General features: G+C 34.7%; 3 protein-coding genes across 5 annotated transcripts; 1 reads left to right on the forward strand and 2 right to left on the reverse strand.

Annotated features, from left to right (window-relative positions):
* Positions 1-865: 865 nt before the first annotated feature.
* Positions 866-2,568, reverse strand: LOC149927116 (uncharacterized). Its single transcript, XM_090158647.1, has 2 exons — positions 1,347-2,568; positions 866-1,279 (listed from the first exon to the last, which is right to left on the reverse strand). Exons 1-2 carry the CDS (start codon positions 2,457-2,459, stop codon positions 920-922), a joined length of 1,473 nt encoding a protein of 490 aa, XP_090014773.1. The 5' UTR covers positions 2,460-2,568; the 3' UTR covers positions 866-919.
* Positions 2,569-3,526: 958 nt separating this feature from the next.
* LOC149927117 (inhibitor of nuclear factor kappa-B kinase subunit alpha-like) lies at positions 3,527-8,094 on the forward strand. Its single transcript, XM_090158202.1, has 18 exons — positions 3,527-3,749; positions 3,818-4,148; positions 4,217-4,375; positions 4,433-4,522; positions 4,590-4,714; positions 4,786-4,893; positions 4,957-5,074; positions 5,138-5,329; positions 6,243-6,463; positions 6,531-6,632; positions 6,695-6,747; positions 6,822-6,871; positions 6,940-7,052; positions 7,124-7,173; positions 7,233-7,335; positions 7,395-7,539; positions 7,599-7,882; positions 7,955-8,094. Exons 2-18 carry the CDS (start codon positions 3,831-3,833, stop codon positions 8,007-8,009), a joined length of 2,286 nt encoding a protein of 761 aa, XP_090014328.1. The 5' UTR covers positions 3,527-3,749; positions 3,818-3,830; the 3' UTR covers positions 8,010-8,094.
* Positions 8,095-8,286: 192 nt separating this feature from the next.
* On the reverse strand, positions 8,287-17,246 carry Papss (3'-phosphoadenosine 5'-phosphosulfate synthase). Of its 3 annotated transcripts, none has more exons than XM_090158085.1 (11): positions 17,105-17,246; positions 14,867-14,977; positions 11,591-11,705; positions 11,253-11,488; positions 10,927-11,184; positions 10,625-10,850; positions 10,357-10,562; positions 10,140-10,271; positions 9,802-10,074; positions 9,153-9,278; positions 8,287-9,091 (listed from the first exon to the last, which is right to left on the reverse strand). In XM_090158085.1, the coding sequence occupies exons 1-11, from the start codon at positions 17,129-17,131 to the stop codon at positions 8,849-8,851; spliced, it is 1,953 nt and encodes a 650-aa protein (XP_090014211.1). In that variant the 5' UTR covers positions 17,132-17,246; the 3' UTR covers positions 8,287-8,848. The 3 variants fall into 3 exon arrangements, with proteins under 3 accessions (XP_090014211.1, XP_090014212.1, XP_090014213.1); XM_090158086.1 differs by lacking the exon at positions 17,105-17,246 and adding an exon at positions 16,420-16,506; XM_090158087.1 differs by lacking the exons at positions 14,867-14,977; positions 17,105-17,246 and adding an exon at positions 12,616-12,872.
* Positions 17,247-18,277: the final 1,031 nt, after the last annotated feature.

Below are 18,277 nucleotides of genomic sequence, written 5' to 3' on the forward strand. Positions count from 1 at the left end.
TTGCTTATGGGGACCTTATGATAGGTTTATGATGACATTAATAGGAGCCTACCTAACAGGATCGCTCCATACGTGATCCTTTGGACATACGTAGGGTGAGTTACGCATTCTTTCTCCGGAAGAGGGATGGGAATAAACGTTTAGGGAAATTGAAATGTTCCTGTATTAATTAGTCCAAAGCTATTCACATTAAGTCTATATCGAATGCATTAAATTTTATGGTATATTACTACTAGTTCATCGAAATATTCAGTACCGTGGGAGGTTACATGGGAATATGGTAAAACATTGCTTTACTTTAAACTAATGTTAATTTTTTTACTATATTTGAATGGAAAACGGTTTTTGAGAATATGTTTAATGTTTAGGTTGGGCTTGTCCATTCCGTTAGTGTACGAGTACTGTTTTAAAGTATTCTCGTGGTTCCAAAACCACATACCAAGCAAGAAGAATATAAGTCGGCCTAGCAGCAATCGCTCTCAATATCCCATTTCAGCACAAGTTTCATAGTTCCTAACGGCCAACAGTGCGGGACGAAATTCATCATATTACGTCAGGAAAATCAACTATTTAATCCTATGCAGTGTAATTTTTACAGTTTAAAAGGTTATGAACTGTATTATGAAGAGTAAAGTCTTAGACTTGATGCGTTTTGGCGTGAAATTCGCGCCCGATGGAATCTACGTCGAGCCTGAAAATGTACATGTTTCATTTTAATAGCCTAGATCAATAAGTATCTCGTTAGAAATATATTATAAACCTCTGGTACTAGTTTGGAAATCAAGCCCAAATGTGATATACATTGACAATAAATAACTATTGTTAAACTTAAAATTTCGTTTAAGTTTATTTACATTTGACACGTAATTTAACTAGGGTAACAAACAAATTAACATTTCATGAAATTAGCGACGTCGAATTATTTTTCGTCAGAGACAATACCTATTTCAACTCCAGCAATTTGAGCTTCCAATTTCAATCTGGCTAGCTCGATGTCGTTTCTTTGTTTAATCATGTTCAGCATGGAACTATAGAACGACTTGTTATCCGCCATCATTTCTCGTTGAAGTTTGTTCATTTCCTGCAGGGATTCGTAGATATGTTCCTGTTTGCTAAGTAACCTGTCCACGACCTCGCAACCCGCGTCAAGGTCCTGGTGTTGCACATCAGTGTCCTCTGCAATAGCAGGACAATGTCCTAGGACCTCGGAATCTTTGTGGACTTTGGGTTCTTGGCAAATTTCACAATCCTTGAAGTGTAGTTCCCTAGAATCTATGTTCTAAGATAATAAGAAAAATTAATTGAGTTTGTAATAACTATAATTATACCAGCGAACTTTGAAGCACCTCTTCATTGGAATCGGAAGCTAAATATCCTTTAGGAAGTATTGGTTTCAAACGTTTATTACTTGAAGCAACGTTTGTGGTTGATGTTACAGGTCTTTTCGTAGCTGGCACAATTGGCACATTCGAGGAAGTGTGTGAAGGTACAATTACCTCGTTAAGTGAAGGATTCGTCGTAATAGTGTGAGGTTGAGAATGTTTTGGTATCAATATTAGCTGTCCTGGAACAACTGATTGCAGTAAGGCCACTGTTTTCTGAGCTTGCACAGGAATGAAACTTGTAGGAGGTAAGTCAGGTAGCGGAAACGTTTGAGGCAGTTTTTGAGAAACGGATTCGGTTTTTGAAGTCGAGCTGATACTGACAGAGAAGGGTGTCGTTTGTTTGTTCACAATTGGTAATTTGAGCAAAGATTGTTGAGGTGCAGGTTTCTTCAAAACGGAAACTGTGGATTGTGGTTTCACAATCGATAAGGGTGCCAGGGATTTTTGAGGTGCTAAGGCTATTTTACTTGTAATCGCTACGGGTGCTAAGGAAATTTGAGGCGCAATCGATACGGTAACTGGATAATTTTGGGGAGCAATCGTTACGGGAGTTAGAGATATTTTAGGTGAAATTACTACGGGTGCGAGGGATTTTTGAGGTGGAACTTCGAAGTCCGGAACTAAAATTCTGTTCTGCTTATACTCTTCTCTTTGGAATAATCTGGAGAGATCATACGGCGACAGTTTCATCAACCTTAGAATTCGTTTTTCTAAATTATTGAGGCTATCGTTACCGTCCTCCAGAAACAGATCTACGTTGGTCGCAGAAAAAGGTTTTTTCTTGTTCATTTGAGCTGCCACCTCGCTGATTTTAGTCCTTAAATGGTAGCACATTTGCTTCCATTTGACTTGGCAGGTTCGGTAAGCTCGCACGAAACCATCATTAGTAGCATTGATCATATTGGTAATTTCTTCCCAACCGGTTTTAATGCTGTATCGGTTTATATCGTCACAATGTTCTACAACGTGTGGATACTTCTCGACGGCCTTCACCAGTACTTCCATTTCCTTCTTCGTAAATGGCGGGCTACTGAGACGTCTGAATCTACCGACATAGTCTTGGCTTCGTTTCATTTGTTACGTTGAAATTATTAACCAAATCGAAATGGCCGGTTTTCAAACCCAATTCGCGACTCAACTCTCGCACGACTGTTTTCCCCTCAATTTTCGGAAGCCTAACAAAATGGCGATGACCGAGTGATGCGCGCGATCGCGAATCAGCCGGAGATAATTATTAACATTCTCATTGGACGGTTGCTGCATGTAAGCCGGATGTAAATGTACTTTTCTCCGGTCACGTGGGTTAAGTCTTAGCGTGGTCTAGTCATAGATCCTAGAGAAGGGGACTCTTCATAAAATAGAAATCCAGATTCTTCTGGACTGTATTTCCGGCTATTTTGTGTTTATAGTAGCTTGTGGTGGCGCACCCAGGGGGCCCGCCCCCCTAGGACGAAGAAGAAAATAAGCATGACCGAAGCCTTCATAAAACGTTTTTTTTTCTTATCATTAGAAACTCTACCTAAAAATGTTTTGGGACTCATCCTGGGTGCGCCACTGGTAGCGTGGACCTCCATGCTTGGATCAATGACTATAGCAGATAGTTCTTAGTGATTTTTATTTATTAGTTTATAAACAATTTTAGATAAGAATTATGAACTTCAGTTTAATAGATTTGCCATTGCCACAGGGTTGCTCGTGAATGTATTAGCATTGATGTTGTTTGGGTGGGGAGTGGCTAACCTAAACCGTCCATGGGCTAACTTTATTATAGTTAATCCATGGGCTATCCCACAATAACTTTGGTCAGTTGAAAATTTTTTAATTTTTACGACCTTTTTTTTGTGTCAACTGACAAGTTAAACATAAATATTTACTGAAAGATATGATAAACAAGCACCTGAATTCTGTTTACAACCAGGTTAAGTACAATGTTTCGGTTTAACCATAGACAGTTACATAACTATAACCAGCTTTTCCCAAAGTTTTTTGGTCAAACTAAATTTGATTTTCGGACGTTTTGGTGTTGGAGAGATGGCAAACTTTTGAATACGTTTCTTTAGGTACAATCCCCGAATCTATCTTGTAAATTTACCCATATCCATTATTTGGTTTCCGGTTCACTATGCGAATTCTAATTTTCGGCATTTAATCCTATCCATGTTCTTTGAAAAGCTAAAATTATTATAAATTTTAACCATATATTATGCAATTTTACGAGCCGGTTAACTCAAATTAATGTGATATAATGTAATTATCGTGGCTTTCGATCTTTATAATAGTACTTCCTAGTAAGAATTACATTGATCAAAGAGAAAAATTTTATTGACTAATAACACCTGACTGAGAGTGCCACTGGTCGTCATTGTAAGAATATATTTTTCACTTGAAATGTCTTACTGGTATATTGTAAATTAGAACTCCAAATCCTTCAGAACAACATTCACTATGAATTCCATGGGTGATTTTTACGTGGGTGATTGGAAGCGGGAGAAAATACTAGGTACAGGTGGATTTGGTACTGTCGTGTTATGGATTAACTGCAAAACCAAAGAAGAACTGGCCCTGAAAGAGTGTCGTTGGGGACATGATGCAGCCATGACTCCTAAACATAAACAGAGATGGAAATTAGAAGTTGATATTATGAGACGACTGGATCATCCTAATGTTGTTAAGGCTGTGGAAGTTCCCATTGAGTTAGATGTGCCTGGAAGTTCACTACCCATTATGGCAATGGAATATTGCAAGGGTGGTGATTTAAGAAAGGTTTGTATCTTTTATTAATAAAACTGTAAGTGTTGCCACTAATCTCATAGATATAAATCAAAATTTAGATGTTAAATAAACCTGAAAATTCTTGTGGCTTACCTGAAAAACAAGTCAGGCTACTGCTTCGTCATGTTGTCTCTGCCGTGGAATATTTGCATTATATGAGAATTATTCATAGGGATTTAAAACCAGAAAATGTAGTAGTCCAAGAGAATGATGGGAAGGTATTTTAAAAATCGATTGAGTGTCTAAAAAATACTGATGCAAATTCGATTTTGTAGACTTTGTACAAACTGATCGATTTGGGTTATGCCAAAGAACTTGACCAAGGAAGTTTGTGCACTTCCTTTGTAGGAACTCTGCAATATCTGGTAATTATTCATGGGTTTTCAAATGCTTGTTGATGTTTTTTTTTTTAATTTTTCCTGGTTTTGGTAGGCCCCAGAACTATTCTTAAGTCAAACGTACACAAGCTCAGTTGATTGTTGGAGCTTGGGTCTCTTAGCTCACGAAGTTATCACTGGTCAAAGACCTTTTCTACCTAATATGTCTCCTGCTCAGTGGTAATTTGAAAAAATATTATCTTTGATTAACCAATTCAGCATGAATTTTTACAACCATTTTCACATCTTAGGATTCCAGTTGTTAGACATAAAACATCCCTTGATATTAGGGCTTACCTGAATGAAGAGGGAAAAGTTCAATTTTCTAAAGAAATTAGCCTTACTAACCAAGTTTCGGGGTAACTATCACTATCAAATGATAATAATTATAGATCGTTTTTTTAAAATGTAATTTGTATCAGTTCCTTCAAAGTAGACATTGAAGAATGGCTTCGTTTCCTACTCGAGTTTGAACCTCAAGTTAGGGGGAGCAAAAAACAACAAGTCTTTACATTCTTCAAAGAGCTCATTGATCGATCTGTACGTAAATTTTCACACAGTTGGTCTAATACTAAATTTCTTAATATGAGGGGCTATTTGTAGGTTGTTGAAGTTTTATGCCTAGACACGTGCCAAATTTATTCGTACGCTGTTAATCCTAGCACTAACTTAGAAATGCTTCATCAGAATCTGTACAAGGAAACCGGCATTCCAATTGAGAGTCAGTTACTACTGCTACCTAAGGGCTTACCTCCTGATCTGTCTAAAAGTGCTCTTCAGTGCTGGACAAATCCAGTAAATATTATTTATTTTTGTAAACTAGTTTAAATCTTGGTTTCCTAAGGAGCTTGAAAAGCTTTGTCTATGTAGATTTAGTAAGGTAGGGTGGCTGAGTGGTTAGCACTTTTGCCTCACAGTAAGAGGCGCCAGGTTCGATCCTAGCTTGTGGTACTGGGTGTAAACTTGGAACAACTCCATCTGCATTGAATTTGCAAGTTCTCTCCCCACTGGTAAAATGATCTTTGGTTTCCCCTTTGCATAAGATATTCATTGTTGAGGTTAATGGTAATAGTTTCTAGGGATGCACTGATATATCGACCAATTTTTTTAATATCGGCATCGTCCAATATCGATACAAGTATTAGAAAAAAATTTGAAATAAGAAAATTCTTGATTAACTAACTAATGATAATATTTAATTTGATTGGCCGCGCCACGGACATCAGACTTCAAAAGCTTTTAGACAGGCGTTACAAGTGTAAACAAATGAAAAACAATGATATTCGATTTGTCATATGTATCATATAAAATGAAAAGAAGCATATTCGGATATGATCTTGCAAACGTTTTTCATTAAAAAATTTAATAAAATGGTATGACAGTGTACTGAACCGTCTTTTACAATGATTTTATCACATGCACTACTGTTATGATAGATCACTTTGTTCATATCGGTGCATCCCTAAAAGTTTGTGTAAGGAACTGTTGGTTTGCATTTCATGAAGGGCTTGCCACCACCCTTCAACACAGTGAAAACTAGCTGACTTGGGCCTAAGGGGGTGCCTAATTGATTAGCCTAGCTGTGAATCATTATTATTATCAACCACTGACATGCACTGGCAGAAGCTCAAGTTTTTCTCATTTCAAGCGCTTTTGGAATCCTAACTAAAGCCGCAATAATGGTAACGATTATAAATGACCGTTTTAGGAGGAGGAAGATAACATAATATTCCTTTTTAATGCATCGGCTCTAAGTTTGGCGCCACCATTCAGAATAACCATTCCATCCCTCGTTGAAACTATCATGAGATATCCTCATGAGGAAATTTCCTATGACACACAGAAAAATGCTTGGAGGGAGGCAATTTTTCTGTGTCAAAAGCAACAGGAGCTGCATCGTAGATTATCCTCAGCCTATAAAGCTAGCTTGTATGTTGGTGTTGACATTTTTAAATATTTTAAATAGTATTTTAAAGTTTTTCTATTTTGACTTCAGACTTCACTTACTGCGAAAAAATACTGCTTTAAACAAACTATCCACAAAATTAAAAAGGCAAAGAGATAGTTTATTTTCCAAATTTGATTTCTTTAAAATCTGGTAAGAGACAATTGAGGTTTTAGTCTTGTTTATGAATCCAAATGTAATTTTTTACCTATTAGTTTGCAGCAAGATTTGATTAAGCTTGATGCTTTGGTTAAAGATAAAATATATGGTAAGATTTAGTTTAAGTTTTCAATGGTATAATATCGAAGTGATTGTGGAAATGACTATTATTTCGTCGAATAGATTTTAAAACTAAGTGGAGTATTGACAATTTTGAAGGAATGAAAAAATTAGTACGTTTATTTTGAGGTTTTATAATAAACCACAATTGTACATTATAAATTGGCTTTTACGTTCGTAGAGTGATGAAGTTGATAATTTAGAAAAGCAGAGTTTACAGTTGAATTCCAAAACAGTAGAGCCCCAAAAGTCTCCTTTTGCCAGATCCAAAAGTGCAGAGTTTCTGGAAGAATCGTACGAACTTTAGTTCTTGTTTTGTATGATATTTAATTTAGCTAGAATTCTTTACCTGCTTATATTTTCAGCTATTCCAAGATTGTGAATATGTATGGTCAACTTAGGCGCAGGAGTAGAGGTAGTTAAAATTTAACTAAGCCCATCTATTTAACGTGTATAATAACCTATTTTCATTAGATGAGAAGAAAATCAAAAATGACAATGCTGAAATTGTTCGACACCTATGCGATTCTCTACAAAAGCAAGAGAAAGTTTTTAATGAAATATATCAAAGCTTAAAGTATGCTGAACATGTAGGCAAAAATTAATTGCACTACTAATGAAAGCATCTGATAATAGATCAATTGATGAGGTCAAAAAGGAAATTGATAAACTTACACCTTCGTTGGATATATTATTTGCGGATGTTTGCAGAATTGAGCAGAGTTTAATACAAGCTCATTTGGCACGCCAAGAGGATATTTGGAATCTGTACCGGGAACTTGTACGATTAGTTTTCAAAACTTAAAAACTTAGCCAAATTTAAAAAAATAATAATTACAGAATGATAAATTGGAAGCTAAAAACAACGGAAAAGATGGGCCTATGAGTAAAAGCTTTGACGCTGTGTTTCTAAATCGTCAATTTAACTTGAGGGAGAAATTAAATGAAACTACGAGTCCTTTAGTGACTTCTATGATGTCTTCCGCCACAAGTGCAGAATTAGAACTCAGTAATTCGTTAATGGCTGTGGATTTAAATAGTTTACAGTCCTTGGGCTCTATTCTACAACATCATACCTTGGATAGCCGTAGAATTCGCAATGATAACGAAACTCTTCGAAATGAGTAAGACTGATTTTTATCAGATAACCTAAGTTAAGTTTGTACTTTTTTAACTTCAATCTCAATTATTTTCAGATTGGATAGTATGTTGAGTGTTTTAAATGAGACATCAGCGTTGTTTGATGATTAAATTCGCTTTTTAGCCATAATTGTGTATATTTATTCATAAAAGCCATAATTTTACTTCAGGAGATTGCACAAATTTTTTAAACACTTCAATTGTTTTTTTTTAAATTAAATTTTTTGTGAAAAAAACAATTTTTAGGATTACCAAAGCTTAAATATCATTTGCTGTTTAACATAAGATATTATGTAAGGCTTCTGTGATAATTACAAGTAAAAAAAAGCCTTATTGTTCAAACATTTTTATTTTGATCATTACAGATTTTGAAAAAATACATAACTGCTTAAATAATAAAAAAAAATTATTTGTTTTATTTGATCCATTATTTATATACAGACATGTATTTATCATTTGCAACTATACAGTAACTCCTGTTAACGTAAAAAACATTTGATCTGATAATACAATGAAACAATTTTTTGGTCCTTGTTTTAAAATACATCTTTAAACATTTGATGGTTGTGAACTTGTGGGCAATGTGTTTCTTGAAAACTGTTCTAAACCGTACGCTTAAATTTATTCGTTTCTAAAACTCTTCGTGTGCCTTTAATTATTTACCCTAAAAGCCCCTTATTGAATAATTTCATATTTTAAAAGTTTAAAAGATTTAATCTACAAAAAATTAATATAAATAAATTCAACAGAAATTTTTAAATAAAAAAATTAATAAAATTGTTCAGCCAATAAAACAGATTAGCTCTTCATTGAGCGATTATTGATTTTAGGATTAATGATTTTAAAATTTAAAGTCTTTCCAAAATATATCTAGGTTAAACTCAACAATATAAATGGGATCGCCATTCATTCTTTCATTTAAATCTTTAAATTCTAATATCATAAATTTTCTATTTCTTTTCTAGTGAACGGTAATAATCAGCCAGAACTTTCCAGGCACCAGGGACCATGAAACCTTGCGGTGGTAGTTCTCCACTACGAGCTAGGGCTCTCATACGAGTACCAGAAATAAAATCGAAGTCATCCTTGCGTGCCGGTTCAAAGAATGCCATTTGTTGGACTGTTTTATCATAAGCTGCTACTCTGAATGGGATAATCTCCAGCTGGGTCAAACCAGGAGCCATTGTCAAAACCTATCATGGTGATTTAAGGTTAATAGTTTCTTAATGGAAAATTTCTTTGATGTTTGATTACCTTTCCTCCGTGAGTAGCCTCGTAGATATCTTTCTTGGTCTCTGGATGAGGCATACCAGCTGGATCTCGACCCACAATGTAAAAGTTTGCTCCAGTTGCCATACGAGCTTTAGCATGCCATTGTACCTGAATTATATAGACAAGATATTACTATAAAATTTTTGGTAGGCATGTGAGAGCCTTGATTTTCGAGTATCAACCCGAGCTTGAATAAGTAATCTTAAGGCGAGACCAAATTGAATTTTTTTAGTAGCTTTTCCCCCCATTTTTAATGTCCGTGGTAAAAATAATAGTTTAGAGTACTCGCAAGTTAAGCCTAGCCCTCGATTTGGGGCTTGATCCATTTTCGAGCTTTTCAACTAAGTCTTTGAGCTTAGAGCCGAATACTATCAAGTACTCGCACATGCCTAATTTGTGGTTTAAGATAAAAAAGCATTATTCTAATCAAGCCCAGTAAACAAATACTGAGTTTGCACAGATGTTTCTCTTATACAGTTGGATTATCCAATTGGATTGGTTGGCCTGATTTTGGGCACCTAATTTTAAAGGCTAAATTAAAACCCTTTACTTTAATCAAAATTTGACATTGCCGTATATGTATCATATCATCTACTATTAAAGATTTGGTAACAAAATATTTGTTATTTACCTCTGTTGGTCCAGCATACATCATTGGCGATGGGAAAATGGCCAAAACAGTTAATTCCGGCTCTAAAGCTCTGGCTTCCAAGACAGCTTGATGTTGCTCAATTCTAGTTGGCAATGGGACATCGTCATCCTTCGTCCATCCTCCCAATGGATGAAGCAACAGAACTGGTTTCTTATATCCACGCTCCAAGAGCTTACGCCTTGTATCTTGCATCAGCAAGGCATGGCCATTATGCACTGGGTTACGCAGTTGGAAAGCAAATACAGCATCAGCCTGTTCCAAGTAATTGGAAATGTTAAACAACCTAATTTTAACTTAAAATAAAAGACTTGACTTACGCCCAATTCTTTAAATCTATTTCTCAGCTCTAATGGAGTAAGTCTGTATTTATCCAAGCCATCATTCCATTGGATACGTTCAAAAACCTCCAAATCCCCACCAGCCAACCAGTCTCCGCTCTCGCAAACCATCTATGGAATTGAAAATAAAACTGTTATAGACGTGCATTTAAACTTGATAAAAAATGTTATTGTGTTGGTTACAATTATACAATACCTTTATATATGGGTGACCTGGGTTAACAAGACCCCATTGCCTTGCGCACCGTTCTTCTTTACGGTGTTCGTAAAACTCTGGGTTTCTCAAAATGGCGACTGTTTTTCCCTCGTAAACCAATTTGAGGGCCTTACTACTGGCGAGTCTTTCTTTGTCCTGAGTGGTTAATGGAAGCACGATTGGAATGGATTGATTGGTGACTCCCCCTAGCAAGAAAAAGTAATCGGTTACAAAAAGTACGTTGAAAATGGATAATGTTTGATTATACCATCGAGAAGGCAACGGAAATGCATGCATTGAAGATATTCTCTTTCCCTCATGAAACCTGTGAGTGGCGTGGCCCACCCTTCGGAAAGAACTTGAACCCATTGCATGTCCAACATGTTAATGTTCAACGCTGGAAGAGATTCCGCTTCTTTGAGGGCTGCAGCTAGACCCTCTTGTGGAACAAACAACTCGTGAACTGAATTTACTAAAGCTTCAGGTACAATTCCCTTTTTAAATTTTTTCAATAGTAATGATTAGAAGTGTTATTATATTAGAGGGAATTAGTTTAGTTTTAAGACATACTTTTTCCAAAAGAAGTTTAATAACTTCTTCAACACATTCTTGAATGGTTACTTCACCAGCTTTGATACTAATATCAGGGTTTGATGGCTTTTCATAGGCAGAGTCAATTCCGGTAAAACCCTTAATTTGTCCAGCTCTTGCTTTCTTGTATAAGCCTTTTACGTCCCTCTTTTCACAAACTTCAATTGGGGTATCCACAAAAACTTCCAAGAATATAAGACCGGCGTCTTCGTGAATTTTTTTAGCTTGTTCTCTGTCCTGTTTTCAAAATTTATGTTAACTTGTAATTTATGCCATTATTTTTTTGCGTCCTAAAATTTCATTACCTTAGCGTACGGGCTGATAAAACTGGACAAGCACACAACTCCACTGTCAGCAAATAATTTAGCAACCTCGGATATCCTTCTGATGTTTTCTTCTCTGTCCTCGGGCGTGAAACCCAAATTTTTGTTCAAACCCAATCGGATGTTATCTCCATCCAATCCATACGCGGGTATTCCAAAGGAACATAGAAAGCTTTCGACACCGAATGCAATTGTAGTTTTCCCAGCCCCGGACAAACCTTTTAATTAAGAGTTACAAAAAAAACTAGGTTAGAGCTGCATAGCTTTAAAAACTAATTCAACGATCTGGAACAAAGCCAAAAAAATTAAGTGTGGGGTACCTGTAAACCAAATGGTGCAGCCCCTGAAGCCACCTCTTTGACCCATGATTTGACCTCTCTTGTCCCTGGAGACATGATGTTCTTGACTAGTGACATTTGTAGCCTTTTGCTGGGTCTATGAAAAAAAAGTAAAAGTATCAGTTTACTTTCTGGCCCCTATTATTAAATTTATCTATCCGACCCACTTAGATAATATAACTGCCTTATCAAATTGACATTCACTGTTTTATACAATTAAACTCTCTATCATTAAAAACTACTACTTAAATCACTTTCAACGTTACACGCTTTATGTTATTGGTTTTTTTTTTAAATCTGGGATTAAAATAATATTATCCCATATAATTATAAAAACTTTACTATTATTATATTAATAATATATTATAATTGCAATTTGTTGGTACATTTTATTATAGTACAGTTTAAATTTAGTATTCTAAATAAAAATATTTGTTATTATATTCAATTATAAATTTTACCATAAAGCAAATCAGTATTTTTTTTTGTAATTTACAATTGAACAAATAATTATTTTATCAGTCGTTGGTGTAAATTATATGATATCTTCCCAGTAAATAATAAAAATTTAAATCTCCAAAAAATATTTAGTATATGGGGGGCCCTGGTATATTTCTATAAAAACCACGCAAATTTTATCTGATTAAGAAAGTATAATATTATATAATATTGACCTCATTTCATGGGTGACCCGTTAGCTTTCCTTGAGGCTTGAAAAAAAAATTAGACAACTTCTAACAAGTACTTGCTCAATCATCAACTTAATAGCTCACAAATTGGGTCCATAATTACCTTTTTGAAAAGTTACTTAAACAGTTTTACCCACACCTATATTCTAAACTACCCTTACACCTTTTAATCAGATTGAAATCATAAATACCGTTCATAGATTCTTAATATTTTCAAAACGCAAAATAACCCATTGAAAACCCCGTTTGAAATAAGCGCCACTTTTAACAGATCCGCTATTGGACGCAAAAGTTCGCGCCAAGTAAATATTTACGTACCTGCCACGGATGCCATATCACTTTGGTTGCCATGGTTTTTATTTAAACACGATTAAAAGCGAATTTTCACCGATATATAAAAATATATTAAAAATATAAATGTATAAATTTATTATTGTATAAAAATACTATAAATTTGTTTAAATATAAACGTGGAAAAAATATAAAATTTTAACTGGAAAATAAATGTGTGGCGAGTAACCACTCTCGCTCTGAGCGATCCGTTCTCAACTAGCGTATTTGGCCATCTGAGCTCTAACGCAAATGTTTTATTCGGGAAATACTACATGGCCGAGAGAGGTTGGGTGTATCGCTTATTTTTTTATTATTCCGGGGAGGGTCGATGATGGGGGAAGTAGACCTTGTATATATCAATTATCTCGCGTTAAGTTCGGCTGTAGAGTACTTAAGTTTAAAATGATTTCAACATTACTTGATACGAAAGAGGTAACTGTGAAGGGGGGGGGGGCGAATTTGAGGTGAAACTACGACCAATAGGAAGTATTTCTCGATTACTACGCCTGCTAACGTAGCATTACGTAGTTGTCTTCTATAGCCCCAGAATATAGGACGTTTCAGCGCGTGTGAAAGTTGTAAAATGTTCTGCGTAGAGAAAGTCTACTTCCACTAATGATAAAGCTAACAAACAATGCTAATTTGAAAACTCGGGGATACTGTTAGATTCCAAAACTGGTTTGGGTCAAAACTTGGCATTAGTCTGAAGAGAGAGGTTTTGGAAAAAAATAATTAATTGGAGGACGCCAAGGAAATTCCTTGTTCTTTTTCTTTCCTTACTTGAATTTTGTCTACCGTGATTCAGCGAATTTTTCTCAATAACATATTAAAATTCCATTCGTATCTTTACTTTTAAAATTAATAAATTTGACTATCTTCGGGAAAATCGTTAATTTTTTGGACTACCAAATTTGTTTATAGTGTAGGTACGAAAATCCGTAATTTTACGTATAGAGGTAGTTGGTTATTTCGTCATGTTTTAGCATTGGAAATATTTTTATCAAAATACCCGCGCTTTAAATTAGCTGGTACCGCTATGCGGCGAAAACCAAGAAAAAATATGACAGTTCTGTAACTTTTAAATCCACGCCTTCGCGAGGTACTACCCCCAAAATAAAAATACAGAAAAATAAAACTTTATTACTTGTGTTGAAATCTATTACTAGGAAATTGTCGCCCAAAAATTAGTGGGTATTACGATTTAGGCGTGTGTAAAAGAAAAGTTCGTTTATTCTTGGTAACTAATGCGTAACAATATAACTAGAAATTTTTGCATTTCATGCTATTTTGAGTTGAGTCTTATTAGTCGCTATTAAATTGGGTAGTTTTTTTCAACGGGTTTTTACTGGCAGCCTTGCGTTTTTCAAGGTGAAAAATACACAAACGTATCTTATGGTAGTATTATAATCGATTTTAATATTTCATAATGACCGTTTTTAATAGTGTTGTTTACGTGCAGCTTATTATGGTTCGTACATGACTTTTAGTGGTAGTATGAGTATGTTTTTAGTACCTGATGTGATTAGCCTCATATTTATGGTATAAATTTTTTTTCTATTATTTAAAAAGGTAATTACGACCCAATTAAAATAAGGGCTTATTTATGTTACATTATAATTTTCTCATTTTGTGATAAGTTTATTATCATTTTAAATGTACGTTATAGGGACTTGGCAGTGCTACGTCACAGTTTTTTTTTTCAATAGTTTGTAACGTGGGGAGAAAAATTGCCAAAGCTACGGAGTGCCAAGTCTCTATTGAACCAGAAAAGCTCAAATAGAGTAAGAGTTTATTTAGTGATGGGGGGGGGGTTATAAGGGCGGTGAACTATGACGTCTCGCGCTATTAGTGGGATAAGAAGTAAGAAGGAGTTTCTTATTAACTTCTGGTAAAAATCAGTCCTCAATTTAGTACTTTTATATTTAAATTCGAATATTTTAATTTATTTAGTCAGATGTTCATTATTACCTCTTATGTTGTGCAATATTTTATTTATTGGGTTAAAATAACTGGTCAGAAAATGTCTACATTTTAGTATGAAACATTGAAAATAATTTAATTATTTCTAAAAATACGGAAGCTTTAGTTTGTTCTTCTAAAAAATAAATTTTCAAATTTGGTGTTATAATGTGGGCCGGGTTGGAAGGTTCTTAGGTTGTCAGATAGTCTAACGCCTGACGTTATCTCAAGAAAGAAATATTGTAAGTACTTCTAGATAGAGGTTTTATTAGCTTACGTTATCGTTGAGACGAGATAGACAAAAAACCATGCCATTGTTCGTCGAACTTGTAGGTTGTAGTTGTTCAAGACTGCAGACGGTTGCTGAGGGTTCCAACGAAGTATCTATCTTTGAAGATTAACAGAAATTGAAAATTTACCGACCTTGGCCTCTTTAGGCTTAGGAAAAGGCACTTATTTAAATATTCTTTAGTTTTAGCGTTGAAATTTGATAGTTTTCAACGCGGGTTAGTTACTTACTTAAAAATAGATAATTTATAATTTACACCCGCGTTCAATGCTAATTAAGTGGGTCAAATTATTGTCTGTTAGAATTTTGACAGATTTTAGAAGCCAGACTTCTAAATCGAATAATCAACTGCTAACTCGCTACTTGTTTTTAACATAACTAGCGCCAGTTACCCACAGTGTGTTAAACCTGGTGGCAGAAATTTAAAATTGGTCGATCCACCGTCATTATAAAAGTAATTTCTACTCCCTCTTAATAGATAATATTACAAAAAGAAAAATCAGTTACTACCACGCTACGACTTGTTTTGTAACGTAACTAGCGCCAGTCACCCCAGCTTTTGTTAAACCTGGTGGTAGAGAAGCGAATTAAATTTCCAAATTATCACGTTTATATTACATATTTACAAGGGTACAATGTACCCCCTTGAAATTGGAAAGGGGTGCAGAATGGGTTTTAAAAGGGCACAAAAAGCCTGCCGTAAATCCAAAACGTTCCTACGCGCCTGCATATTTATATTATTAATTTCGAATTGCAATCATATTCGAAATTATGACCGAATTAATTTATTGCATAAGGTTATTTTTTGGGGATTTCTATAGAAGGCAATAAGGTGATTAACTCTAGAAATCCCCTACGCTCGGGTTTGAAGTTTTGAACCCCAAAAAAGTGCCCGAGGCTTATGTCCCTGAAAATTGCAAGCGGCCTTAGCGGGGATTTTTCAAGTTATTTATTTCCTTTTAATTTCATCTTCTTAGAACGTTAGGATTTTTACCCAACGTTACGAATTTCTTTTTAAGCTTCATACGCTACTATATACGATGACAATGCCATTTATTTTTCCCCGGAAAGTTTAGCTTTATTTTGATTTCAAATATGCTCGATTTCTCAAAATGAGGAAATTTTATTTTAAGCGATTGAAGAAGTGGAAATTCCCCTACTAAAACCCATCGATTTAATGTTTTTCTAAATGCTACGGTATTTAAACTTTTGACGTGCAGTAAAACGCATCTACTCTACAATTTTCAGTATAAAATCGCGAAATGAGACGTACATACGAATTTGATATTTATCCCTACACAAACCACTGTATGCGAAAACAATATACCAGTACCGAATACATTCATGGCAGCTAAAACTGGTTTATTTGGGCTAAATCATAGGGCATCGACTTAGCACAAATAATCTTTGTTTATATCTGTAAACACGGTAGAAAAGGCCATGCCTTAACTAATAATCTTAGTTAATCTAATACAACTTATTATAGTTAATCTTGATTATTCTGCTTCCGAAATTTCGATATTACATAATTCAGGTCATACCTTTTTGAAGTTAATTGGCATATTTAGGATTAGCTTATTAATTATTGAACTTTCAAAACGAAGGTTTGTGGCTAAAGAACCACTACTGTTGTGTTCTGGATTTATATAAGTTAAAAGGACCGTAGTCCATTTTTTGATTGTGACATAACTGACCTTTTTGACCCTCCTGTGAATTGTAAAAAAATGTTTTTTGGATCAAGTTTATACATTTTTTGGTGTTGAAGTTGCGCAAAAATATTGTAATTTATTACAATTATATTAATTTATATATAGGGTCTGGTTAAATGTACTATTGATGTTTATATTTAGGTGTCCATCTATTTTCAGCAAATTCTGAAGCAGAAAATAAACATGTTTGTTAGTTTGCTGTAACTATGAACTGACAAAAGTGCCAATTGAACCACTTTTTTCTTTTTAAGAACCTTTTCATTTTTATCAGGTTAAAAAAAACTATAAAACCGTTATCGGTGAAAATATAAATGGATGAAAAAAGCTATTCATAGATAAATGTGTCGTTTTCGATAAAAACTGAAAGTTTTTAGACTTATTTATTCAGCGCGCCGAGTTCGGTACTGGTAGCGGCCGGTCTCTGTATTTAGGGCTTGCTTTGCCGTAGGCCTTGGACTACTAAAGCTCTCGCGTCACTATTTCATTGTTTATTTGCAGTCAATAGGATATAGCTTACCGTTTTTAGACGCTTCGCTTCGGACATCGTGATTATTTACACCTTGCGTAATCCGGTATCGTAAATTAAACGGTTTGAATTTAAGGATTTGAAGCCAATCTTTAGGGGTCCAACGCCCGGCTAGCCCGGTGTAAACGTATGATGCGACAGGCTACGCTTCTTGAACAAGACCAAGGCTTCGGTATCTAGCGACTTAGGAAGCCATGCGCGTAAAATTGCGGCAAAATCAATGATAATGCACGGGGTACATTTTATTTATATTACAATTTGGGTATTTGATTTTTCAACCTTTATTTCTTTAAAATATATTAAACAAAAGAAAAAATTTTCGAACTGAAAATTAAATGTATCTTGAAATTAAAAAGGCGCATAATGATACTGACTATATATTTGACCAAAGACAAGTGCGAAGTTGTATCTCAAATTCACAATAGTTTATTAAAATTAAGAGCTAAATTTCGTCAGTTAAGCAGACGGTTTGTTTATTATAGTTTCAAATCGTCTGCTTAGCAAACAAAAATCCAGCAGTCAATGAACCTTTCGTAGGAAGTGGCACTATGTACACTAAAATGTCTAGTTAATTAATGAATTTTTGCCTGTGTTATCATAATAATATTCAGTGACTAATGGTATTATGTTACTTTTGAAATTACTCAATATTAGAGTTAATCCATTAAATGTATTAATGTATTCGAAAATTAAAACGCCGATTATAGCTGTATATCAAATCAAAACGATCACGTACGTCCGGAATTTAATTACCCCCTTTTAAACGTAATTATTAGGAAGGAAATTATATAATATCGGCTTATCTCTCACATCATAAATTTGTCCCCAATGCCATAGTCGTAGCGAAGGCAAAGAATTTACTTTCGATTTCAGTGTATCGACGTCCCAATGACACATTTCATTGAAAAATGATTTATCTGTGTATCTATACCAAAACGTTTCCCTCTTTTTTTTTGTAGGCCTTTTATTTTGGTAATTATTGGGATTTTTTAAGTGCCAGTTCAAACTATTTAACCCCATTTAATAAGGTTCATTAAACAAAATATTTCTTGTAAAATATTAACTTCAATTAGCTACTTTTCGTGAGTGTGAACAAAACCTAATATCTGGATGTAGCGACATCTGGAGATCGCAAAACTAGGATATTTTTGTTATTGAATGACC

This window comes from Leiobunum rupestre, chromosome 9 (genome assembly GCF_980474605.1).
Source record: "Leiobunum rupestre chromosome 9, qqLeiRupe1.1.hap1, whole genome shotgun sequence".
Classification (NCBI taxonomy): domain Eukaryota; kingdom Metazoa; phylum Arthropoda; class Arachnida; order Opiliones; family Sclerosomatidae; genus Leiobunum; species Leiobunum rupestre.

Bases quoted from the DNA above. Each gene is read 5' to 3' on its own strand.
- LOC149927116 (XM_090158647.1), bottom strand. From the start codon at position 2,459: ATGAAACGAAGCCAAGACTATGTCGGTAGATTCAGACGTCTCAGTAGC. The intron at 1,280-1,346 runs GTGCTTCAAAGT...TTATTATCTTAG, and splicing joins CTTCCGATTCCAATGAAGAG to AACATAGATTCTAGGGAACT.
- LOC149927117 (XM_090158202.1), top strand. From the start codon at position 3,831: ATGAATTCCATGGGTGATTTTTACGTGGGTGATTGGAAGCGGGAGAAA. The intron at 4,149-4,216 runs GTTTGTATCTTT...ATCAAAATTTAG, and splicing joins AGGGTGGTGATTTAAGAAAG to ATGTTAAATAAACCTGAAAA. The intron at 6,748-6,821 runs GTAAGATTTAGT...TTCGTCGAATAG, and splicing joins GGTTAAAGATAAAATATATG to ATTTTAAAACTAAGTGGAGT.
- Papss (XM_090158085.1), bottom strand. From the start codon at position 17,131: ATGTCCGAAGCGAAGCGTCTAAAAACG. The intron at 14,978-17,104 runs GTAAGCTATATC...TAATCTTCAAAG, and splicing joins AAGCGAAGCGTCTAAAAACG to ATAGATACTTCGTTGGAACC. The intron at 11,489-11,590 runs GTACCCCACACT...CTTAATTAAAAG, and splicing joins CTGCACCATTTGGTTTACAG to GTTTGTCCGGGGCTGGGAAA.